The 27522-nt window shown below is 33.5% G+C and overlaps 1 protein-coding gene across 2 annotated transcripts; it reads right to left on the reverse strand.

Annotated features, from left to right (window-relative positions):
- Positions 1-245: 245 nt before the first annotated feature.
- On the reverse strand, positions 246-27386 carry LOC142327791 (putative RNA/DNA demethylase ALKBH6). Of its 2 annotated transcripts, none has more exons than XM_075371128.1 (5): positions 27246-27386; positions 24969-25145; positions 23303-23410; positions 16904-17005; positions 246-1224 (listed from the first exon to the last, which is right to left on the reverse strand). In XM_075371128.1, exons 1-5 carry the CDS (start codon positions 27267-27269, stop codon positions 934-936), a joined length of 702 nt encoding a protein of 233 aa, XP_075227243.1. In that variant the 5' UTR covers positions 27270-27386; the 3' UTR covers positions 246-933. The 2 variants fall into 2 exon arrangements, with proteins under 2 accessions (XP_075227243.1, XP_075227244.1); XM_075371129.1 differs by lacking the exon at positions 27246-27386 and adding an exon at positions 27159-27188.
- Positions 27387-27522: the final 136 nt, after the last annotated feature.

Below are 27522 nucleotides of genomic sequence, written 5' to 3' on the forward strand. Positions count from 1 at the left end.
TTTTCACAAGTTTTTCTAAGCAGTGTTAATCATCTTTTTTTAGGTCCTCTGACATTTAACCCGATTTAATCCTTTCTTTCTCTTTGTTCTACACTAATCATTTAATCTCAATATACATATTACACAAGACAAAGGAAGGAAAAGATATATCTCTTGCTGCCAAAATGGAACTTTTAATCAATTATAAGATAATTAATTATCTTTGCAGGTCTTTTGACTGAATAAAAAATCAAGCAAATTAAATATTAATGAATAAAGAAAAATTGTAATAACTTTATAAAAGAAAAAAAAAAATGCACACTGAATCCACAATCAGCTACCAAATTATTTTGTACACAACTCAGTCTTTTCTGTAAACTAGCCAATTCAACTAACTGGGGTTGAATTTGTTAATCAAATAACACTGACAAAAATATTATTGTGTTGCTCCACATATTAATAAACTCAAGCTCCAGGATGACGTAACCACACACTTCAGGACATCCACCAGAGTTATTTAAGTGAAACCTTATCAGTCAAATCTGTTTTAAAGAAAGGTAATTTCCATAATTCAGGAGGAATCTTTGATGAAAAGACCTATTACTAAGCTATACTGATGACAATGATGTAACAGAATGGTCGGTCATAAAGAGCCAAATGCTGATCCATAATGGTGCAGGTTCAAATCCAAGTATATTTACAGTTACCTTACTTCTCAAACTGAATGTGCTCATATTAATGATGTAAAGTTACTGGAGTATAATTAACGGCACTTCTCAGGATAAGTTTGGATAACCCTAATAAAGGTTGGATTGAAAGTAGATAAACAACCTAATATGAAGAAATATAATAGCAATCATTGTTAATTCATCAAACGTTTAAAATAATAAAACTATAAAGGTACAAGTTTGGATAATGTTAAATCCATGTTGAAAGATTATCTCACTATTTACATCATCGTAAAAAATTAAGTTTAAGTTTTGAAGTTTTAGGAACATGACGAATTGTTAATGAAATTCTAATATCACGAATAAGTTTCTGACCAATAGCATACTGTCCATCAATCTGTTTTAAATTAGCAATACTATCTGTAACAACATCACTATCTACTTCATCAATTCCATGAAGATATTTCTTGTACATATCATCCTGTAGTATCAGCAAGCTTCTCCTTTCCAAAAGTAATGAATATTGTTTATTTAGTTTATGATCTCCATTCTCAAACTTATTATTTTCTGAATGAATCTGTAAAATATAAAATAAAATATGCTGAAATACTGAAAATTATGTTAGTAGTATTAAACAATAACTTAGAATTTTCTACAACATAATTAGGTCATAATACCAGAAATCTTAGTTGCAGAAATAGTTCAGTTATAAAAAGATCATGAACTGAAGCTAAAAGGAAAAGTGCACAGCATATAAAAGTCTTTTACTTAGTGGTGTATGCCCGCAAAGAGTACAGTGGTTTATGTATACCACACCTGGTAGGCTCCAATTTGGGAAATGGACTTGGCTGCTGAGGAGCACTTATATGACAATTCTTCAGTCTATTATCACGATACAAAAAACTATCATAAAGGTTATGTAGGAAAGATCAAGGAGAGAAAATCATGGTCCCTTTTCTATTCTCTTAAAATTCTTCCTTCAAGACAGTATTATGTTTAAAACATTAAATATGTTCATTATAACAACAACAAGGAGAATGAATCTGAAAGAACTATTTATTAGTTACAGACAAGGGAGAAGTGCAAGTGCCTTGACCAAAATTGACTGTTTCAACATTCTTTCATGTTTATAAAACTTTGTCTTTACAATGAATCATTATTAGAAGTACTGGTTACATACAGACAGCAATATTCTTTACTTAAAGAATTTAAAAAAAATGGCTTATGCGAAGGAAGTAACTTACGTTTGTGCCTAGTGTGGAGATGGGTGGGGATAGAGCTATCACCGTGGTGCCAAAATATTTCTACATTCAGTACACATCAAATTGTAGCGCGTGAACTATGATTTTTCTACTTTGTTCGTTGTGAATTATTGAAATGTGCACTTCAACAGAAAATCCCGCAAGCTGTCAGGTGCGTTCAGTGATTAGGTTTTTGCTGGCAAAAAACCTCAGACCAATTGAAATTCATCAGCAACTTTGTAAGGTGTATGGAGATGGAATAATGAGTGAAGGTGGAGTGAGACAGTCGTGTATTCAGTTTAAAAATGGTTGCATCAATGTTCATGATGAGGACTGCAGTGGTTGGCCTAGTCTTGTGACTGAAGAACTGACGATGAAAATCAATGATAAAATTCATGAAAATCACCACATTACGATTATGGAACTGTCATTTCATTTCCTCAAATTTCATGAAGTTTACTGCATAAAATGTATTGGGGAAGGTTGGTTATCACAAGTTTTGTGCAAGATGGGTGCCAAAAATCTAAGGCGGCAGATTTCTACAGAGAAAGAATTGAAAAGCTTCAGCATTGTTATGATAAGTGCCTCAATTTAAGTGGTGACTATGTAGAAAAACAGTTTAAGATTGTCCCTTTCAAATGTATATAATAAAATTTGTTTTTTTTATTTCAAAGCATATATTACTTTCTGGACAGCCCTCGTAACGATAAAAAACTTGTTAACAATAATAAACTTGTAATTATTTAACAAAATTATCTGTTAAAATGACTAAATTAAGTAATTAATTTAATGGCTAATTATTTACTATTTTATAATAATCACAGTGACATCAGTAATGCAAATTATTTAAAATATATGTACTTTTTTTACTTCTTATTTTCATTTTTCATTATGACCTAAATGAATTTAATATACAACAGATAAGCTAACTTATGTGATTAACATTACTATAAAAGATGGAAATTTCAAATAGATTATTTTGCCTAGGCGATCTCTAAATTTACCAGATTTCTTAAATAATATTATGCATGTATTTCTTTGTTCACAATGGATCGATAGTTTTAATGTAATGACAATGCGACTTTTGTTTTTATTTGTTAATTATTGTTTTAATATAAATAATAGTGCTAAGATTAATCTGATCTGTACTTCAATATAAACTCCAATGTTGACCAAACATTCATTGCACACATTAGTACTTTACATAGTACTTTACTAGTGTATTTTGTTAAGAAGTTTGATAAATAAATAAAAACTGATGTATCATAATTCAATTTTTTTGACAGTGACAACACGAAAAGTCATACTTTTGAATTAGCAAAAATAACTAAAATTTTAAACATTATAATAATTTAAAATTTTTTTTTTTTTTTTTGTCTTCAGTCATTTGACTGGTTTGATGCAGCTCTCCAAGATTCCCTATCTAGTGCTAGTCGTTTCATTTCAGTATACCCTTTACATCCTACATCCCCAACAATTTGTTTTACATACTCCAAACGTGGCCTGCCTACACAATTTTTCCCTTCTACCTGTCCTTCCAATATTAAAGCGACTATTCCAGGATGCCTTAGTATGTGGCCTATAAGTCTGTCTCTTCTTTTAACTATATTTTTCCAAATGCTTCTTTCTTCATCTATTTGCCGCAATACCTCTTCATTTGTCACTTTATCCACCCATCTGATTTTTAACATTCTCCTATAGCACCACATTTCAAAAGCTTCTAATCTTTTCTTCTCAGATACTCCGATTGTCCAAGTTTCACTTCCATATAAAGCGACACTCCAAACATACACTTTCAAAAATCTTTTCCTGACATTTAAATTAATTTTTGATGTAAACAAATTACATTTCTTACTGAAGGCTCGTTTAGCTTGTGCTATTCGGCATTTTATATCGCTCCTGCTTCGTCCATCTTTAGTAATTTTACTTCCCAAATAACAAAATTCTTCTACCTCCATAATCTTTTCTCCTCCTATTTTCACATTCAGCGGTCCATCTTTGTTATTTCTACTACATTTCATTACTTTTGTTTTGTTCTTGTTTATTTTCATGCGATAGTTCTTGCGTAGGACTTCATCTATGCCGTCCATTGTTTCTTCTAAATCCTTTTTACTCTCGGCTAGAATTACTATATCATCAGCAAATCGTAGCATCTTTATCTTTTCACCTTGTACTGTTACTCCGAATCTAAATTGTTCTTTAACATCATTAACTGCTAGTTCCATGTAAAGATTAAAAAGTAACGGAGAGAGGGAACATCCTTGTCGGACTCCCTTTCTTATTAGGGCTTCTTTCTTATGTTCTTCAATTGTTATTGTTGCTGTTTGGTTCCTGTACATGTTAGCAATTGTTCTTCTATCTCTGTATTTGAACCCTAATTTTTTTAAAATGTTGAACATTTTATTCCAGTCTACGTTATCGAAAGCCTTTTCTAGGTCTATTAACGCCAAGTATGTTGGTTTGTTTTTCTTTAATCTTCCTTCTACTATTAATCTGAGGCCTAAAATTGCTTCCCTTGTCCCTATACTTTTCCTGAAACCAAATTGGTCTTCTCCTAACACTTCTTCCACTCTCCTCTCAATTCTTCTGTATAAAATTCTAGTTAAGATTTTTGATGCATGACTAGTTAAACTAATTGTTCTGTATTCTTCATATTTATCTGCCCCTGCTTTCTTTGGTATCATAACTATAACACTTTTTTTGAAGTCTGATGGAAATTCCCCATTTTCATAAATATTACACACCAGTTTGTATAATCTATCAATCGCTTCCTCACCTGCACTGCGCAGTAATTCTACAGGTATTCCGTCTATTCCAGGAGCCTTTCTGCCATTTAAATCGTTTAATGCTCTCTTAAATTCAGATCTCAGTATTGTTTCTCCCATTTCATCCTCCTCAACTTTCTCTTCTTCCTCTAGAACACCATTTTCTAATTCATTTCCTCCGTATAACTCTTCAATATATTCCACCCATCTATCGACTTTACCTTTCGTATTATATATTGGTGTACCATCTTTGTTTAACACATTATTAGATTTTAATTTATGTACCCCAAAATTTTCCTTAACTTTCCTGTATGCTCCGTCTATTTTACCAATGTTCATTTCTCTTTCCACTTCTGAACACTTTTCTTTAATCCACTCTTCTTTCACCAATTTGCACTTCCTGTTTATAGCATTTCTTAATTTCCGATAGTTCCTTTTACTTTCTTCATCACTAGCATTCTTATATTTTCTACGTTCATCCATCAGCTGCAATATATCGTCTGAAACCCAAGGTTATCTACCGGTTCTCTTTATTCCGCCCAAGTTTGCTTCTGCTGATTTAAGAATTTCCTTTTTAACATTCTCCCATTCTTCTTCTACATTTTCTACCTTATCTTTTTTACTCAGACCTCTTGCGATGTCCTCCTCAAAAATCTTCTTTACCTCCTCTTCCTCAAGCTTCTCTAAATTCCACCGATTCATCTGATACCTTTTCTTCAGGTTTTTAAACCCCAATCTACATTTCATTATCACCAAATTATGATCGCTATCAATGTCTGCTCCAGGGTAAGTTTTGCAGTCAACGAGTTGATTTCTAAATCTTTGCTTAACCATGATATAATCTATCTGATACCTTCCAGTATCGCCTGGCTTTTTCCAAGTGTATATTCTTCTATTATGATTTTTAAATTGGGTGTTGGCAATTACTAAATTATACTTCGTGCAAAATTCTATAAGTCGGTCCCCTCTTTCATTCCTTTTGCCCAGCCCGTATTCACCCACTATATTTCCTTCCTTGCCTTTTCCAATGCTTGCATTCCAATCTCCAACTATTATTAAATTTTCATCTCCTTTTACGTGTTTAATTGCTTCATCAATCTCTTCGTATACACACTCTACCTCATCATCATCATGGGCGCTTGTAGGCATATAGACGTTAACAATCGTTGTCGGTTTAGGTTTTGATTTTATCCTTATTACAATGATTCTATCGCTATGCGTTTTGAAATACTCCACTCTCCTCCCTATCTTCTTGTTGATCACGAAACCTACTCCTGCCTGCCCATTATTTGACGCTGAGTTAATTACTCTAAAATCACCTGACCAAAAGTCGCCTTCCTCTTCCCACCGAACCTCACTAATTCCTACTATATCCACATTTATCCTACCCATTTCCCTTTTTAAATTTTCTAGCCTACCAACCTTTTTCAAGCTTCTAACATTCCACGCTCCGACTCGTAGAATGTTATTTTTTAATTTTCTGGTGACCCCTTCCTTAGTAGTCCCCACCCGGAGATCCGAACGGGGGACTATTTTACCTCCGGAATATTTTACCAAGGAAGGCGCCTCCATTATTGTTATGTGAAAATGCAGAGAGCCACATTTTCTTTGAAAAAAAGCAGCTGTAGTTTTCCATTGCTTTCAGCTGCGCAGTACTCAGAGGACTGAGTGATGTTGATACGGCCGTTTAAGTCGTCCTGACTCACGCCCCTAACAACTACTGAAAGAGCTGCTGTCCTCTTTCAGGAATCATTCCTTAGTCTGGCTCTCAACAGATACCTCTCCGATATGGTTGCACCTTCGGTCCAGCTACTCTGTATCCCTGAGCACTCAAGCCCCCTCACCAACGGCAAGGTCTCATGATTCATAGAGGAGGAATTTTAAATTAAAAAACCACTTTATAATATTACTTAATTGAAAGATTACCTTGAACATGCTTCTATAAAAGTATTTCATGCGAGTTCTGATTTTGATTACACAATCTTTGTGGAGACTACAGTAATGGTGTCACTAATTCAATATATATGAGGTCTGTTCAGAAATTAACTGAACATTTTTAATTACGCGCCAACAGAGATATTTAATGACATGCAGTTGGCAGCATTGTGTTCCACATAATCTCCTCTGTAACCACATGTTCTTGGATTGTTGAAATCTCATATAATTTTTGTTATTTGAGGGCAACATGTTTAAATGTTAGTAGTGATTTTTATAATATGCAACTTTTAGATGATTGAACTTTTGTCTCAATTTCGTAGCTGTAAACCCAGCTTTCGTCTCCCGTTATGATCCTTTGTATGAATGTTTATCGTCATGCCTTGTTCAAGAAGTTGCTGCCAACAAACGTCCATTCGATCTTCTTTCTGTTCTTCGGTCATCAAACGAGGAACAAACTTTGCTGCAACTCAATGCATGTTCAATTTTTCAGTCAAAATGTCATGGTATGATCCAATTGAGATGTAACCTCTTCTGCAAGTTCTCTGATAGTCAATCGATGATTTGCATGCACCAGATCGTTGATTTTCTGAACCTTCTGAAGGTCTTTTGGTCGAGGGTCATCTTCAATTAATTGACGATCACTTTTAAATTGTGAAAACCATTCGTAACAATGTGTACAACCCAGAGCATCATCTCTATCAGCTTGTTTCAAAAATTGAAACGATTCTGTGAAAGTTTTCCCTAGTTTTATGCAAAATTTTATGTTGTAATGTTGCTCCTGAAAATCGTGTACTACAAAAATCGCTACTAACACTTAAACTCATAGCACTCAAATAACAATAACATGAGAAATAAACTAGATATCAACAATCCAAGAACATGTAATTACAGAGGAGATTTTGCGGAACAGAATGCTGCCAAACCCAAGTCATTAAATATCTCTTGGTGTGTAATTAAAAATGTTCAATTATTTTCTGAACAGACCTCTTATAAATTACCATACATGTAGAAATAATTTTCTTTGATTGTGTACAAAATACTAAAATTAAAACAGACTAATTAAAAATCAGCCACAAATATGTTTAGAGGTTGTAGATCAGTTACAATACAAAATTTAAACTTGTAGCACAGCAAAGCCAGTTATGCGCAAACATTTACAATTAACCTACTGAAGTAGAAGAAAGATATAATAACTTTCTCATTTCTTCAAAGAAAATACCTAAGATGTTAAGTTTTCATTTAAATTTTTATAAATCCTGATAAAGATTTTAATTCCTATAATTCAATACTTTTTTTAGCTTTGAAGATAGGTTTTTTTTTTTTTTTTTTTTTTTTTTTTTTAAGGGCGAAAAACGGTTGAACGTTATCATCGCCCGGAAAATAAATAAATAGATAAATAAATAAATAAATAAAAATAATTTTAGGTTTTTAGATAAAATTAAAACTTAAAACTACTATCACAGAAACAAAATCCGGAATGGGTGTAAAAGGCCCATTCTCGGATAACAAAAACACTAATATGTAACTTAAAACGCTGTTAAAAACTATCACATTAAAAATAAATAAAACTTAAAGCTATGTTAAAAACTATCACATTAAAAATAAATAAAACTTAAAACTACGTTAAAAACTATCATTAAAAATAAATAAAACTTAAAACTAAAAAAGGAGATAAAGCTTAAAACTAATATCACAAAAATCTTATAACTAATATCACAGACGAATTTAAAAAACATACAAAAAATACAAAAAAATCCGATAGGGAATGTAAAAGGCTCCCTACTCGGATAACAAAACAATACATACAATTACTAAAGAATACATACTTATTAAATTTTTTGCATTAACCCTATACTACGTAAAAATATAAACATGCGGTTTAAAACCTCCTTATCGTCACGCAAGATACCACGGATGTTACTAGGAATTTTAAATTTACGACGCAATGCCGCATAACATATGCAGTCCACGAGTATGTGGCGCACAGTCACGCGGCAGTTGCATCTTGCGCATAGAGGTGGTTGTCCTTTTGTAAACAGGTACTCGTGTGTGACTCTCGTGTGTCCTATCCGCAATCGACAGAGTACTACTTCCTCACGCCGGGGTTTTCTGTATGAGGAGTTCCATGGTAACACAGAATCTTTAATCTGACGGAGTTTATTATCGACAGTAGCTGTCCAATCACCTTGCCACCTTGTTCTTAATAATTGTTTTACATAGTTAATGAAATCAGAAGTAGCAACTCGGGTGGTGAAAGGAGGCTGGTTACATGCTTCTTTGGCAGCGGAATCTGCATGTTCATTACCTGGAATCCCTACGTGGCTAGGGACCCAGCAAAAACTTAATTCTGTGTTGCGATTATTCAACTCAGCGATTGCGTTGTAAATTTCAATGACGATAGGATGTTTGGAATAAAAGTTCTTTAAGGCTTGGAGAGCACTACACGAGTCACTGCAAATAAGAATTTTTCTATATTTAGGGTTAATGATGTTTAGAGCCTTATTTATAGCATATAGTTCAGCGGTAAACACACTCGTAATACTGGGAAGACCAAACATATAAGTTCTCTCATTGACAACAAAAGCACACCCAACCGTATCGTTTTGTTTCGATCCATCAGTGTATACAACCGCGTCTGGTTTCGTCTTGGAGAGAACACACTGAAACATCTGCTGAAAGACGATAGATGGTGTTGATTGTTTATTACATGTAGTCAGGTCAAAATTAAAATTTATGAGGTTTATTCCCCATGGAGGATATGAGCAAGGGTACATAGGAAAGAATGACGGTGTGTCAACATTTATATGCTGCAGCAGACGCCAGGTACGGATACCTACAGGTGCAGTACGACGTGGATGATCCTCATACTTTCCTAGATTAGGAGTTTTAAGGACTGACTCAAGAACCGGGTGATTTGGCTGTCCTCTGAGACGAGCAAAATAAGATAATAAGAGCTGGTCTCGTCTATCCCAAAGTGATGGTTCACCACAGTCTACAAGTAAGCTTGCGACAGGACTTGATCTAAACGCGCCTGTAGCAAGCCGAAGGAAAGCATGATGTACACTATCCAGCATTTTAAGCACGGTTTGACGAGCTGATGAGTAGGCCACACAACCGTAATCTAAACGGGAGCGAACAAAGGAATAGTAAAAATGTATCATACATGATCTATCGGCTCCCCACTTGGTGTTAGTAAGGACTCGCATCATATCTAAAATTTTGGAACATTTTATTTTCAATTCTTTTAAATGTTTGACCCAAGTAAGACGACTATCAAAAATTAAACCTAAAAACTTAACGTAATTAGAGATAGTAATAGTCTCACCGTTCAGAAAAATTTGCGGAATAGAAGGGTTTCGTAGCCGAGAAAAAACTACACATTTTGTTTTTTCGGTTGAAAATGTGAAACCAGTAATCCTGGACCAAGCTTCAAGGTGATATATAGTGTTCTGCAGTAGTCTCTCTGCTGTAGGTGCCGAACGGCTTGCAATGTAGATAGCAAAGTCGTCAGCGAATAGAGAGCATGAGACAGGAGCCTGAACACATTTGGTAATATCATTTATGGCTACAGAAAATAAGGTGGCACTTAATACACTACCTTGGGGCACTCCATTCTCCAAGATGACACTATCTGAGAGCGAATCATCTACACGAACACGAGCCGTTCGGTGATTTATGAATCCCCGGATAAAAGCAAGCATATTGCCCTTGATTCCCCATTTTTGGAGAGTGTTAAGAATACCACGTCGCCAGGCTGTATCATACGCCTTTTTTATATCAAAGAAGATAGCGACGAGGTGTTGCCGATTGAGGAAAGCGTTTTGTATGGCTGTTTCTAGTGACACTAAATGGTCAATGGAAGATCGTCCTTGTCGAAAACCACACTGTTCTGGAGATAGAAAGCCATGTTTCTCCAAGTACCATGTAAGTCTGCGGTTTACCATTCTCTCCATTATTTTACACAAAACGCTTGTTAATGAAATAGGGCGATAGCTTGAGGGGTTCGTCTGGTCTTTACCAGGTTTTGGTACTGGTATAATAAATGCTTCTGACCAGCCGGGTGGGAAGACTTGTTCGGAGAATAAACCGTTGAAAATATTCAAAAGTTGTTTAAATTAGGAAGGTGTGAAAGCATGGAAAGGCGAATGTTGTCCGGTCCAGGGGAAGTGTCCCGTGAATTTTTAAGTGCATGTAACAATTCTTTAAATACGAATGGAGTGTTTAATTCACCAACCGAATCACCAATGTTTAACGACAACACCTCCATTTGTATCTTGTACCGTTGAAAATCGTAATTATATGATGAGGTGAGAGACACCGAGCGGAAAGATTTTGCTAGACTATTTGCCACTTCCGAGGATGATGAAAGGAGTTCTCCTTCATCAATAAGACCAAGAGTAGATTGTTTCGGTGATCCGAAGATTGCACGAATTTTCTTCCATACAGTAGACGTGGAAGTAGTGCGCGAGATAGTGCTCACGTATTTCGTCCATGAATTCCTCTTAGCGTCCAAGAATACTCGACGGCACACCGCTCTAGCCCTGCGGTATAAATTTAGATGTTCTGTTGTGGGCCTACGATTAAATTTACGTAGTGCCTGCCGTCGATTCCTAATAGCAATTTTGCATTCATCGTTCCACCATGGAACGAAAGGACGTCTAGGATTACCCGATGTTTGTGGGATATATCTGTTGGCATTCTTAAGTATCATGGACGTAAAAGAAGAATATTGGTCGAGGATGTTCGCTCCATCGTCATACTGAGATTGGAATGCTTTACAGTATCCGTTCCAATCTGCCTTTTCAACAATCCATCTCCGTGGCATTCTTTTAATCTCGCAGTCTAAACTGAAACTAATAATAATTGGTCTATGATCACTGCCGTGATAGTCATCACAAATCGACCAATTAAAATGAGGGAGTACATTCGGTGAGCATATGGAAAGATCAAGGTTAGATACAGCACCAGTTGATAAGGACATAAATGTGTGTGATCCATTATTCAGTAGGCAAAGGTCAAAATCTTGTCTCAATCTGTTTATCATATTTCCTCGAGTGGAGCAGAAGGTTGAGCCCCAGGAAATATGATGGGCATTGAAGTCTCCTACTATTAACGATGGAGATGGTATTTGTGTAAGGAGATTTGAGACATCTAAAGCACTGAACACAGTGTTCGGTGAGAGATACAGATTGCAGATATGCAATTTGAAGGGAATAGTGACCTTTACTGCAATAGCAGGAATGACAGTGGTTAGTTGAATTCTTGTAGCTGACACCCCATTCTTCATGAAAATCGCTACTCCACCACTCTCCCTACTGTCTACTAGGCAGTCGTATCTCTCGCAGAAGTATCCTCTAAATGTAATTCGGTCATGTTGTAGGAGGTGAGTTTCCTGGAAACACATGATTAGTGGATCATGTGTGTGCGCCAGTACTCTAATATCTTCAATGCGGGACCGAATACCTCTAACATTCCACTGAATAATGTTCATAAGTGTAAAAAGCAAATAAAAAAATAAATTTCGGAAACTATATAAAAATTAGTTGTACGTGATTCGGTTTTTCTTTTTTGAATTTTTTATTTTAAAGAACTCCGATGCCCTAGGGTCGGGTGGTTCTTCAACCATATCCTCCAGTATATGAGGAGATGGTGGAGGAGATTTATTTGAATGGGATGCTGTAGTTGACATCCCAGAAGAGATAGTTACGTGGGTTCCCTTTATGGGGAGCTTATTAGGTGGCTTACTGCCAGCTGTGATAGTCGCTATTCGTGGCGGTACGATTTTGGGAATAGGAACTTTCGTATGTATCATACTGTTTGATTCACTAGCTGCGATGGAGGACTTTTTATTCATTTTTGTCAGCTCTGAGATAGTGGCTGTAAGTGAAGCTACTTGATCAGATAGCATCTGAACAAGTTTTTTAAGCTCATTGCAGGATCCGCACTGCTGATTATTAGCATTTGTAGGAATTTGTTTAGTTGTAGCGGTGGCAAAAGATACGTCTGGTTTAACCAGGTTCCGTGAGTTGTTTATCTTTTTATATTCTCTACGTGCAGCCGGAAAAGATAGTTTTTGCTCCGTACAGATTTTGAGAATTGCCTTTTCTTCTTTAAAAGTTGGGCAATCTCGGGAGCGGGCTGTATGTGGACCACTGCAGTTTGCACATTTTTCACTTTCTTCGCAGTTAGTGTCGTTGTGACCTTCTTTACCACATCGAGCACAGATCTCAGTTTTCGTGCAAGATGTTGTAGTATGACCAAAACCTTGGCATCTGAAACATCGCCGTGGGTTGGGTATGAATGGTCGTACCCGAACCGAGAGGTAACCCACTTTGATCTTTTCTGGTGGAACAGGGAGACTGAATGTTAATATAAGAGACGGTGTCGGTTCTTCTGTTCCGTTCTGCCGTTTCATTATACGTTTCACCTCAACAACATCTTGGTGGCACAGCTCGTCAACTATTTCAGAGATATCTATATCCAGAAGGTCTCTACAAAAAATTACACCCCGGCTCGTATTTAGCGTTTTGTGGCATTCTGCGCTTATATTTATGCCACCCATATTACGGAGACGTAAGATAGATCGACTCTGCTCATCGTTGAATGTTTCAACCAGAATCGATCCGTCGCGTAATTTCCTGATATTCTTCGGGGAGCCACTTGCACCTGTTATGGTTTTGTTTATTAAAAACGGTGAGACCTTTTGAAGGGAGCCACCTTCCTGACTATTTCTGAGTACAATGAATCTGATATTTTTATATTTTGATTTTAAGAAATTCTGTTCAGTAGGACTTTTATCCTCGTCAGACGAAGCTGATCGAGGTCTCTTCGCAAGACTTAAATTGGTGGTTTTTTCAGATGGACCACCAACCATCATAGTGTTTATTATTGGAACTGAAATTTTGGTCCCACGAGTACCGGCGAAAAATGGACCACTCCAGCAGAGCGCACGCGTACTGGAGCTAGAGCTAAATACAACTGGGTTCGCCCTGGTGCCCAGAGGACATCGTTCGAGACTCATTACGTAGAGCCATTCACCCATCGGCACGATTTGTTCCCACCTTGGGTTACGGTTGCGTTTCGTAAGATGTCGCAACACCACCGAGTGTAAATGGAAGAAATATCAGTGTAGGTTGTTGTTGTGTAATTGTGTATGTGTGTATGTTGTAATTTATGTAGTGTTCTTGGTGTAGTATATGTGTAAAATGTAAAATGTTCCGCAGCTCATTGTATAGTGGGAAGAAAAGCTGCGGAGGCTAGGCCCGTGGGGACGCCAACCCCCAAAGTCTTAAAGAATAAGACTCCCCGTCGGGGTTTGAAGATAGGTGGGGAAGATATCTCAATGATTATAAATGCTGAAGAATCTAGAAATTAAGTCTGTACGGAATTTAAAGCATGGAATACTGAAAGGTAATAGCAACACTTTCAGTAGTTGTTGAAAGTGCCAACTAATTGATGGTTATTATTTCCTCAATAGCTAGAATATTAATTTCATTATAATTTAAGTACTATGCAAATGAAGATAATGAAAAGTTATAACTTTGCTTTGAGGGGATTTATCATCCTTTTTTATTCAATATGGTAATTCCTTTTTTATTCAGGTTATTCTGGAAGTTAAATAATCCCACCAACCACATTTCTGAGTGGGATCCTCAAAAGGTCATACTATATAATATTTTAATATGAAACTGATTAATTAACAGTGACCAACGATGATTTTGTTACATGGTCAATATTTGCTAAAACTTATGTAGTTTTGGGTGTCAGTTCTGAATATGAAGTCAGAATTTCCCTATCGGCCACAGATTTTTTTGTAATTGCTCTTACTATTTTACAACAAGTTTATGTCCATGTACAGTAGAAGTACAATATATTATTTATATATTTATTTTATTTATTGCAGTAGTTGCTAAATAAATATTATTTATTTGAGTTTATAAATACTCATGAAAAATAAGAATTGTTATTATCTATATAGTAATTAAATTTATTACAAATGTTACACATATGATTCACATCATATTTTTTTTGTAAATGTAATTATGGTACACACTGAGTAGTAAATATAATTTTGTTTTGTAAGTCAATGCTGGATGTAATACTGTAAAAAATAAACAACGCAAACAAAAATCTAGCTGGCTAAGAAAAATCTCAACTAAATGAGTCAAGTGCAAGCTCTCATCTGTGTAACATTTAGTGGTGCAGCTATTTTTCACAGCAATTTATTTTATTTTTTACCAGTAAAGTTAGTGTATATACTTCATTAACGTGTGTATAAAGTGTAAAAGTTTTGTAATATGTATATGCGAGTGTATTGTACTGAACTTTTTAATAAAAATGCTGTACAATTGCATAAACCATCCAGATAGTTTATGCTACATTCACGGTGAGGTAAAACTAAGGTCTCAGAGGAGAATTATAACTCAACTGATAAAAAAATCATATGAACACATTTCAGATGTAAAGTAGGTGATCAGGACAGATCCTCAGCTCCTCATATTTGTTGCAATTCATATGTAACACTGTTGACTGGTTGGTTGAATGGATTCTGTCATACGACATCTGCAATTCCAATGGTTTGGAGAAAATTGAAGAATCACTTCACAGACTTCTGATTTTGTATAACAAAAATATCAGGGATAATTGCTAAGATAAGACTTTCTATTAAATATCCTGATATTCCTTCTTCTATAAGATCAGTACCTCATAATCCACAGTTTTCAATTCCAGTATCACCAAAAACATGAAAATTAGATGAAGATGAAGCTGCTGATGTTGAAGGTTGTAAAGCTTTATCAAATGATAAACAAAGGAGAGAGTCAGATCTTTTAGAAAGTAATACTGAATCACACTTAATTAACTAATTAGAATTAAATAATCACGTTCGTGACCTAACTTTATCAAAGAATCAAGAACAAATTCTTACAACATGACTGAAAAGATGGAATCTTTTACAAGACAATAAGTGCTTTCTGTGACAGGCAGTGTAAATTTGAATGTTTGTTCTTCCAGTACAAGGACTTAGTTTACTGTAATGATGTGGAATCTTTACTAGAAGCTTTGGTACATATCTACCATTCCGTTGTTTGAAAGCAGTCCTTCTTCAAGTTGAAAATAATATCTCATCAATCCCTTTATCTCATACAGCTCACAAGAAGGATTCATATGAAAATATGACTTGTGTTGGATATGATTCAGTATGAGAAACATCTGTGGCATATTTGTGGAGATCTAAAAGTGATAGCACTGTTACATGGTTTACAACTTGGGTATGTAAAATTTTGTTGCTTCTTGTGTGAGTGGGACAGCAGAAATAGGAAGAATCATTATGCAAAGAAAGAGTGGCCAACAAGAGAAGAATTCACTTTAAGAGAGAAGAATGGTGTGAGTCCAGTACTATTAAAACCTAGAAAAATTTACCTTCTGCCATTACACATTAAGCTGTTTAATGAAAACTTTTGTTAAAGCAATGAATGGTGGTGGGACTGGATTTCTATTTCTAAGATAAGTTTCCTAATATAAGTGCTGCTAAGATAAAGGAAGCTGTATTTGCTGGACTGCAAATAAGAAAATTAATGAAAATTAACAGTTCGAATGATTGTGAGGTTGCCGTGTAAAAATCTTTTAACAAGAATAAACAACTTCCTTGGAAATCATAAGGCAGATAACTACAAACTATTTATAACTGAGCTTCTAAAACTATAAACCCCTTGGATGTATATGTTACTAATGATCCACTTCTTAATTTTCATCTTGACTTTTTTCCTACAATCTTGGATCTGTGAAGAACATGGAGAATGCTCCCATCAGGAAATATCCACCATGGAAACGTGCTATCAGGAAAAATAAAACCTAAGAATGCTGGCTAACTAGTGCTGGAATCTCAAGACTATACCTACAGCAAACTACATCAGAAAATCCAAAGGAAGCAGAATTTAGGCTTGTAGAAATTGAATGTAAAATATTGTTATACTAGTCTCAATTTTTACAACAAAAAATAGTAATTACAAAAAAATTATATTAATTTAACAGAAAGAAACCGCTTACATTTTGAAGTAGGAGTAAAAAATACTTTGAAATTTTGTTGTTCAGTTAATTGAGGATGTAGCATGTATGAATAAAGAGGTATGTTGAGGCTAAGAGACTGAACAAAATTGAAGGAATAACGAATTGCATGATATCAATCAAGGAACTGATGTCAACAAAGTTATCAAGGAATGAATTTTACACAAACTTTACAAAACAAATTTTTATAGACACTAACTACATAAATATTATAATTATATTAAAAAAAACATACATTATTACTCACATGAGATGAAGAATCCCTAGAACAATAAAAATTTAATACTGTATCTGATCCACAACTAATTGTTGTAACAGTAGGGTAGAATAACGGACCATCCAAATGGGGCTGGCAAAAAAAGAAGAAAACTAATGAAACTGTCATAATTCAAATAAAATAAAGTTATTGATAAACAGCTGTTTGGCTGCCCTCCAAAACAATCTGGCAGCAAATAGTATTTTTGCCTTTCATCCAAAAGGTTTTGGATTGCTATTCTTGTCAGTAAATTTCATGAAATACAATATTTTCACATTAAAATACACCTTAAGCTTCAAACCTTATAAGGTGAATTATGAAAGAAAAAAAATTGAGTAAAAACTTACAATGTTATTACGGTAACAACTCAATTACCTCTGATTCCTACACTGTAATTCCAGCAAACGTTATTTATTGATGCTGGTTACAATGAAGGATCTTATATCAACAAAGATATCACAAATCTCTTTTTTGGCATACTTAAGACATCATAAATTTTTAGATAAACATCCCATTAAGAGAAACTCAAATTCTTGAAAACAACTTAAAACATAAAAAAATCCTGAAACAAAAATTATTGAAATGACAAAACTGTTTAAAAATATTATTATTATAAAACTTAATTATTTAAATTTGAACTGATATACAACATTTATTTTGAAGATCTTTTTATGATGGGCTTACCAATTTACAACGTCCTCATGTATATCTTTATCTTTAAATACATCTTTCTAAGAGGCAAAGAAGAAACCTCTAAAAAAACCTCATACAGAAAATCAACAATGATAGGCTTTCTCACAAATCTAAAATACTCAACTTAAAAATTCTGCCTTACAAACCACATTACGATAACTCAACATACACTATTTCCAACAGATGAACTCAACATAATAAATCATCCATTATATAATAATGCAATCTTTAGTTAACACCTTACACAATGTATAAAACAACAATCACAAATTCTATTATTTAACAATCTTATGAACTGTAATGTTCATAAGAACATTACAGAAGTTTTCACAATATCATTTGTAAAATAAACGAATGTAAGATATATTTTGCTAAAAACATATGTACAGTTTATTAATAAGTACAATACAACAAAAAAAGCAAAATATTTCATACAGAATGAATAATACACTTCATTAACAACCCAAATAAAGTTATACAATCCTGAATTTATTAATTCACTGAAGTGGGATATTTTTCTTTTAGGATGGCACTAATGGGCGGGTTGGTGGGTTGACTGTAGCAATGAGATATACACAACAATCAAATAATATTTCTCTATTCTTTTTCCTTAATATTTCATATTTCTGCTACAATTACCATAATTGATTTAAGTGTTATTTTCTGCCCTTTTTAGTGTTGTTGCTTTTTAATCTTTAAAAATAGTAAAAAAGCAAGAAAGGAACAATAGGCCAACAGAGCAAAAACAAAAATGTGTGAAATTTACATTCACAGAAAAAGAAATATACAAACAAAAGGTTATTTTTTAAAGAAGTATAAATATAGAAATGATATAAAAGAAAAAGACAATTATAACAAAAATGGAATATAAAAAATAAAATGTGATTGTGACATGACATATACAGGACAAAAAGGGTGAAAATTTAAAACAAGATTTAATGAACATATAAGATCATACAAATATGAAAAAGAAGATTCAACATTTATGAATTATTCAACACATTTAATAGAAAAATGACATATTCCCAATGAAAAGATAAAATCCATGAAAATAAACAAACTAAAATTAAAAGGACAGGAAATAATTAATAAACTAAAACTCAATCCGATATAATACTTAAAAATTTTAAATTGTTAAAATGAAGAATCAGAAGGACTAGTTTCAAAAAGTTGTATAACTGTTGGAGTAGGAGGGAGAAAAGGGAAGAGCCATGACAGTAGGGATGGGTAGTGAAAAACTTAACATCATTACTTATTTAACGATTCCAACTCAGGAAGACTCAGTGCTTAAAGTAGTTGTAAGAACGGAGGTGCTCCGAAACGCATCATCTATGAATGTTGTGTGACAATGCTCGGATGGGCAGAAAATAACACTCAAATCAATTTCTCTTTATCAGTGGCAGGCATGCTATAAAAACACTTTATAAATGTATAATATGATATATAAAAGACTAAGCGTCTATTCTTGTCATTTTAAATTGCAATCATTCTAAAGTGCTACGGAGACTTTGGTGTAGTTTTTTCTTGATCAGTAGTTAATAAGTCAACAATTTCATTCACAGTCACTCATCTTAAAAAAAACTAGTAGTGAAGATGAACAAAAAATGGTTCAGCAAGCAACAATTTTAAATTATGATTCTTTAGAATCATCCATGAATACTTTGAATGATTACCTAAAAGTCAATAAAAAGTTTATCTTAGTTTGGAATGCCATATGAGAATGTCTGCAAAACCACAAAGAAATTAAAATTACAACCATAGCATATTTATGATGTGCAGGATTCTGAGAATGCAATCATGGAAAGATTTAATTATTGCAAATGGTTTATGCATTTTGTTTATAGCAATATTTCATAATTGATCTTTCATAATATTTTCCTTACTGATGAAGCATGGTTTCTGGCTATATAAACAGCCAGAATGACTAATTAGTGTAGAGAACTCTCACATTTCCATGAAAGTTTTTCTTTCAGTTGTTTAAAAAAGTGTTCAGAAATAACCTTTGCCAATTGATCGACTCAAATAGAATATTAAATCGAAATATCCCATAAAACCATTAAAAAAGTGGCTACTAATATGAAGAAACAGGTTGATGCCTGTACAGGCATCAGCAGAAGTCTAAAGTATGGTAACATTATAAGAAATTTAAGTGATATTAGAATTTATTAAAAAAAATAATATAATAAAAATAAAAAGTAACACAAAAACAGAACTGGAAGAAGGAAATAAAAAATAGATAATTCAATGACAATAGAAAATAAGAAACAAAGAAAAAAAAACTGTATCTGTTTACGATTGAAGTTAAAAATTATTAAAAAACTTAACAGTTGATTAGTAGAAGAATTTAAGAATGAACAGTTTGTAAAAGACAAGTGAATGTGGTCCAGCACACTGGTCTAAAAGGATGATGGAAGGAAGAGTTCTAAGGCAGGAGTAGAAGAATGGTAAGAAAGAAGAAATCATAATACTGCAACATCTAGAAGAAAGTGAAAATAGAGCAGCTACAGAAGGAGAAAGGTAAAGTGAAAGGCACAATCAATGCTGAGAATCAATAAATTGGGACTGAATATGTATAAATGTGTAGAGAAATAGTTTATCAACAGAATGAAAATTCTAGTTGTGACAATACACAAGATCACAGATATATGCACCATACATTGAATTGACAGCATACTAAAGAATAATTGCACCATACTAAAGAATACTACAGCACAGAAATTCTCTTGATAATTATTGAGTAATAATCTATCTTAACATTGGTGCTGTCAGTGAGAGAGAGATATAAGCTGGTAAGATTCACATGTTCAGTTAATGCTCATCGAATTAGTATAAATCATATATATGAGGGTAAGTCAATTATTATCTGCAATTTAGTTATATTTTTGTTTATGTTGGTGGTACTGTTGTGTTGCATAGATGACACATGTGTGGTTTAATTGTTGTTATGTCTGTGCAGGTTTGATTCTACTAGGTTAGTTCCATTATCACTGCCCTGCCGTTAACCATGGCTGCTCTGCTTTCTGTTTGCATCAGAGAAGAGCAACGTTCAGTGATCGGTTTTTTATGGTCGGAAGGTGTATCAGCGGCTGAAATTCATCGAAGACTTTCAGTACAGTACAGGAACAGTTTGTTACCGCAACATAGTGTCTACGAATGGATTGAAAAATTAAAAAATGGTCACACAAGTGTTACGCATGACGAAGGAGCCGGACAACCATTTACCGCCACAAATGAGGAAAACATTGACCGTGCATGTGATGTGGTTTTCTTAGACAGATGAGTAACTAATGATGAAGTGGCACATCGTCTCCAAATTACTCACGTTTCTGCCTATGAAATCATCCACAACAGATTTAGGTTTCATAAAGTCTGTGCAAGATGGGTTCCAAAACAACTCACACAGTTGCAAACGCAGTTAAACAAATGCGCTTGGACATCTGCCAAAAACATTTTGATTGCTATGGTAACGAACGGAACATCTTAGACAGAATCATCACTGGTGATGAAACATGGATCCATCATTATGAGCTGGAGAGTAAACAGCAGAGTACAGAATGGAAACATCCAAATTCTCCCTGCAAAAAGAAGTTCAAGACCCAACCATCTGCAGGAAAACTGATGCTTACGGTTTTTTGGAACTCACAAGGCCCAGTACTACAACATTATGAGGAAAGGGGCACGACAATAAACAGTGCACGTTACAGAGAGATGCCTACTGCCAAGCTGAAGCCTGTAATTCGAAGCAAACGCTGAGAACTGCTTTCGAAAGGTGTTGTGTTGTTGCACGACAATGCCCATCCACATACTGCTGCCCACACTGCTGAAATACTCCAGAACTCAACTTTGAAGTACTGGCTCAAACTCCGTATAGTCCTGATCTTGCCCCTTCTGACTACCACTTGTTTGGTCCACTCAAAGAGACATTAAGGGGCCGTCGATTTACCTCGGACGAAACAGTGAAAGAAGCGGTGCATTCCTGGCTCGCAGCTCAACCGAAAACCTTCTTTTATGAGGGCGTCAGGAAGCTTGAAATGCAAGGGGACTATGTTGAAAAATGATGTACATGTAAGTTTTCTATTTGTATTGCAATAAAATTTATAATTACATTGCGGATAATAATTGACTTACCCTTGTTGTTGGGTAAAGTTAACAAAAAACACACAGTTAGCATTTGCCAAAAGAAATTGGACTTTATTGAAAGTGTAACAAATGAACTTACGTTATAATCATAACCTTAAAACATAAAAGGAAATTATGAAATTAACATAACTTAATAATACTTAACATATCAGCTGAATCAACAAATGAATAATGATGTTAAATGCAAAAATACATGAATAAACATTTTTTAAATACACAATGTAACAGAGCCTGAAAATAAGAGAACATAAAACACCTTAATTTCAAATTAGATACTTAAAACATAACATCAATAGAAAGTGGAACTGGAAAACAGTTGCACTACTAACATATACTGTACTATGAAGATTAGCAATGAACAGATTTCATTTGCTTAGAAAACATTAATTACAATAATTTCAGTATAGAAGGCGATAATTACAATATGATCACATTAAAATAAGTAATAATATAAATGGAGTTTATTTTGATAGATAAGCATTCTTGAAAATACAAAAATCACAAAGTCCTAAAACATACCAGCACATCAGGAGTAATTTGCTTTAGGTTAATTTACGAGAAGTATTATGAATACAGTGCATAAGTAGCAAAGAATTAATCTCGTCGATCAACAAGTTACACAAATAAATTATAGAGTTAATTACAATAACAAATCGTAATAATTAAACATGTAAAATAGGTAAGCCACCTATCATGATTGCATTTAAGTGAATAAATGGTTTTCTTTTAACTAAACTTGAAATCGTAAGGCATAAGGTATGATGAACTGAATGTTCCACAAATTTCAATGATAAAATCACTGTTTAACGTAATAATGAGAATTGAACTTGCCTGTAGCACACAAATAATATCAAGAGACGAAATCGTAAATGCAGATACACGAATACATACAGTAATCCTGGGCGTAGTCCGCACTGGTGTATCAGGAATACAGAGGTATGATGTGGTTTAGTGGTAGAATAATATGTAGCATCTCAGATGTGTAGCGAAGAGTTTGGAGATTCTGGTTGGATGAGAATATTATCACAAAGTTTGCAGGAGAATATGGCCATAGGCGACTGTACTGGAGAAATGTTGGATCTACTCTGCCGAAAAGATGGCGTGAAAGAAAAAAGGGGGAAACCAGATCCAGGTAGTGGACAGGAGAGAGTGTGTGTAAAAAACAAGAGATGTGTGCATGTATTAGTATGGGAACGAAAGAATAACGGGTGTATGAAAGGGGTAGTCAAAAATAATTCGAGAGATGAATGTACGCGGTCACTAAGGATGACGGAGGGAAACAGCCTGGCAGGCGCCAGAAGTGTCGAACACGAGAACAAATAATCAAACAGGTACAAATGACAAGCCCAAACATGAGAAACATAGTAAAATTTAACATGTCTGTAACAAACAACAGGACCCAACCCTGGCTTAGAATTCATAGAAAATAACGGAAACTTTACGCTAAACGGCATAAACACTCGTAGTTTCAAAACACTGCAATATATACTCGTATAATATGCTAAATAAATAATACAACAAATAATAAATTACAGTACTAAAAAAACAGTAACATACCATTATTCCTTGTCCTGGTGTGTACTCATTAACCAAAACATGATTTAACTTTGTTTTATCACTAAACAACCCTGTCATTTCAATTTTATCCATGTAATTCCTTAACCACTGGAAAAAGTAATTAACATAAATCATATATTTTTAGCTATACATATTTATGTACAATGCAATTTGCAAGTTTTTTATTAATTAAAAATAAACTAAAAATTAAACTACTCAAGAGCATGTATGTACTAACATTAACATTCATTTTGTTTTTACTTCCTTGTACAAAGTAAAAGAACTATTATAATCACGAAAATTTCAGTTTTCAGATATCAATGGAAATATCCATTTTGACTAGTTTTGGTGTGACATCTATATGTACATACATATGTATCTTGCATAACTCAAAAACAATTATGCATTGAATGTTGAAATGTCACATTTAGTACTGCTGTAACATCTAGTTGTGCACTTCCCATTCTGACTGTAATCGACTGGGCCAAAAATGGCCAGAAAAGCCCAAAATCCAAGACATTAGGATTTTGGACTTTTTCTTAACTGTAGTAATAAGCCCTCAATGAGAGCTTTTCATCGATATAACATAAGTGGTACTTATTTTCATTGGTTCCAGAATTATAGCCAAATAAAATTTTTATTAATGAAACATTTGGATCTTACAAGAGGAAGGCACACCAGTTCGAATCCGACTTCATATACATATATTACTTTTTTATTACAAGATCCTCTTTTTCCCAGTTTAGTCTCAGCTTGTTAGGCATGTTAGCATCACTCTTGCATTCACATATTCTACCTTCATCATTTTAATCTTTAGCTTGTTATTTATTAGTATTTCTACGCCATATTGTCCTTTATGCTTCTCTTCTGATTGATATATTGTATATTCTCCACTTACCAACTTTCTGCTTCCTCCACATCTAACTTTGCTCATTCCTAATATAAAGTTTGTTTCTTATCATTTCCTGTTTGGAATTTTCTAGTTTACCCTGCTGTAGGGTTAGCACATTTCAAGTTCCCACACTAAGGGTTTTCTTCCTTCTCTTACATTCTACCATTTTCATCTCTTCTTCACTGTTTTAGATTCATTGCCATGAACTGCTAGGGAAGGTAAGTTTGGCGCTTTTTGCTGAATATTTATCTCAATGAGAACTCTAAAATCATTAAATATGACATTTAATTTTAAAATTAAATGACATATTTCGTAAGTCAAACACTTTTTGCGTTTGAAAAAATTTCCAAAGGTTTAAATAATATTCGTAAGCCTGCATTAGAAACTAAAAATAGGGCTTCTTTTTTTGTTTTTCTGGGTGAAAAATGCTTTCATGTTATCATCATCTTAACTTAAAATGGGTTATATTTAATCTTTAAAATCTTAAAAGTCTCATTTCCTTTAACATTTTTATGGTCTTTTTCAACATAGCAAATAAATTATAGTTTATATGAAATTGAAGTAGAAAAATTTAAGACATTTCTTTTAAAGTTTTGGTAAATATAATAACCTCCTTTTTTTTAATTATACTTTTGGCTTCCAAAAATCTTGCTTTATAAGCTTGACCTTATGCTAGATTACAGCCATTGTATGATAAGATTTGGAAAATCCTTTTATGTAATCTCTTTTAATTTTACAATAAAATCTATCATGGTAAATTAAATTACAAACTACCTGTGGTACAGCTTCTGCTATCATTCCATTCGGATGAGGAACACCACCCCAATTTTGTAATCGTCGATTTGAAAGTTGAGTCCATTTAGGTTTGGGGGCATTATTTACTTTACTAATAATTTCTATTTCTTCATCTCTAGTTATAAAGTTTGAAATGTAATAGATTGTATCTGGGACCTGTAAAATAAACAATACAATACTGGTTATTAAAAAGCAATAAACTTTACAGAGTTCATGGCAAAATTATAGAATAAATCAAAGTTTGAGCTAAATGGAGTAATTAAATATAAAAATAATTAATTGAGATTCACTTTCTGAATAAACACAAATATTTAATTTAAGTACTAAGTATTTAAATGGCAAATGGAACAAAATTTTTATAAATCAACAGTCTTAATAACTTATTTCAAAATATTTTCAGAGCATTTTGTGACCATCTTCAGTGAATGGAACTACTTACTGTTCTCAACTGGCATCAGCTGATGTAACTGACTGGTTTTTTTAACAGGCAGATATGTATTTAGATTGTGATGGGAAAATGTTTGATTTTTATAATCATCTGCTCATTTACTGTACAATTGTTGAGTTTTTAAATATTTTCATAATGTTCTATCGTGCTAAGAAATGGTCCTTTTTACGTGTGTTGAATATTAAGTTGTTGTCAACATTGATACTTTTGTGATTTTGGTCAACACAATGATTGAGTTTATATTTCAAAGTACGACTTTCAAGGATTCATGCAACTTTGTCTGAATTTGTATTCTATTTAATCAACATAGAATATAATGCAATTGAATTGTTATTATATTACAGTGGAATTTTATTTGTCTGGTGACTGTGTTCTGTGAGTAATAGTGGTTTTTTTTGTTCTCAAGGTGACATTTTTTAAATTTGCAAGCTACTTTCTCTGGGTCTAAATACATAGAATATCAATAAAAGCCACTCTCAATAATAACACCCCCAACCAGTCAACCTCATTCCACTATTTACTTTTAAAATAGACCATGGTCTTCTAAACAAACACTTGTCTCCTTAAGATCAGGAAGAAACACACTATAAAATATCTATGGATTTAAGATACTAATTTACACAATACTACATAAAAAGAATAAAAATATAAACCAAGATTAACTGAACAGAAAATTAATTGCATTAAGAATGTATAAATAAACAAAAACTTGGAGAAAATAATTTACAAATTTAAAAAGATCTGCAGTATAATACAGGCTTTATAACAACAAACAAAGCAAAACTTATCCTTATACATAGCCTGCAGACAATGCCTCTCAAATACACAACTTAACTGCTCAGTTGCATAACATTCTGCAATGATCAAATGGATTTTAGCTTCAAACAATGATACAATAAAAAACTTGAATATGCTCTACAGCAACATAGAATTTATATTTGCCACCCATTTCATAAACACAAATCTCAACATATGACAATATGTGTTTATAAGCTGATGCCAAAGTGTGAACAGCAATTCCTGTCACTGAAGACAGTCACAAGGGCGACTTAAAAAGTTTCCGACAAGTTATTATAACAATATATTTATAAAATTTTGTCTGGTTCATTATTTCAAAGATTACAGTTTTAAATAATTTTCATCATTGAGTATCGCAGGCAAAAAATGGGGCTATGTTTCAAATTTGTTTACAAAGGTGCCTTTTGAAACCATTAAGCAGTTCCTTCATTGTGATGTTGCAGATGTTACTGTTTTGGACAATAGTCTAAAAAGATTTTCAATTTTGATCAAGTGTGTTTTAAACCTGAAATAAATCAATCAAGCATGAGAGGGCATTAAGAGGAAGTTGAATTTATTATTTATAAAAACATTTATTTTCCGCAAAATAAAATTTAAGAGAAAATCTAAATGTTGTCTTTACAGTAAAAAATGTGGAAATAGTATTGTCATTCCGATTTAAACAATGACAAAACGAAATCTACACATTTATTCAAACAAAACTGTACGTAAAATGTCTCTGTGCCAAACAGAAACGATAAAGGTTATGTAACACGTGTACACTAGTAAACAAGAAAACTTACAATTTCACACGATACTGACAACAGAAATGTTTATTTCAAAACTGATAACTTTTACAGATGAGGTTAATAGCTTACATCCAAAGCAGTATATTTCTTTAAAATAAAGCTTACAAATATAATAAAAGGAAGATAAATTCGTACCATAAGAAAAAACATTACTTTTACTGCTGTGAGAATGTAAACGCGAAAGAGAGCAAAGATGTAAAACTAAATATACCACATACTTACACCTAACACTTTATAGGCTTCCATGATCCACACAACTCCATAAAATAACTTAAATGCGAATAAGTACGAAAATCATTAACTAAGAAAATCAAAACTTAAACTTTGTGCATTAAGAGCAAGTACAACATAACCCTCACTAAGTTGAGTCAATCAGCTGGTATGCATAGTTGTTCGCTAAGGTTGGCGGTAAATTAAAAACTAAACCTCTACAAATGTTTCATATGTAACGATGATTTAATACATAAAAATAATCTAACTTAAAACTATAAATTTGTTT

The sequence above is a fragment of the Lycorma delicatula genome, chromosome 7 (assembly GCF_047948215.1).
Source record: "Lycorma delicatula isolate Av1 chromosome 7, ASM4794821v1, whole genome shotgun sequence".
Lineage (NCBI taxonomy): Eukaryota > Metazoa > Arthropoda > Insecta > Hemiptera > Fulgoridae > Lycorma > Lycorma delicatula.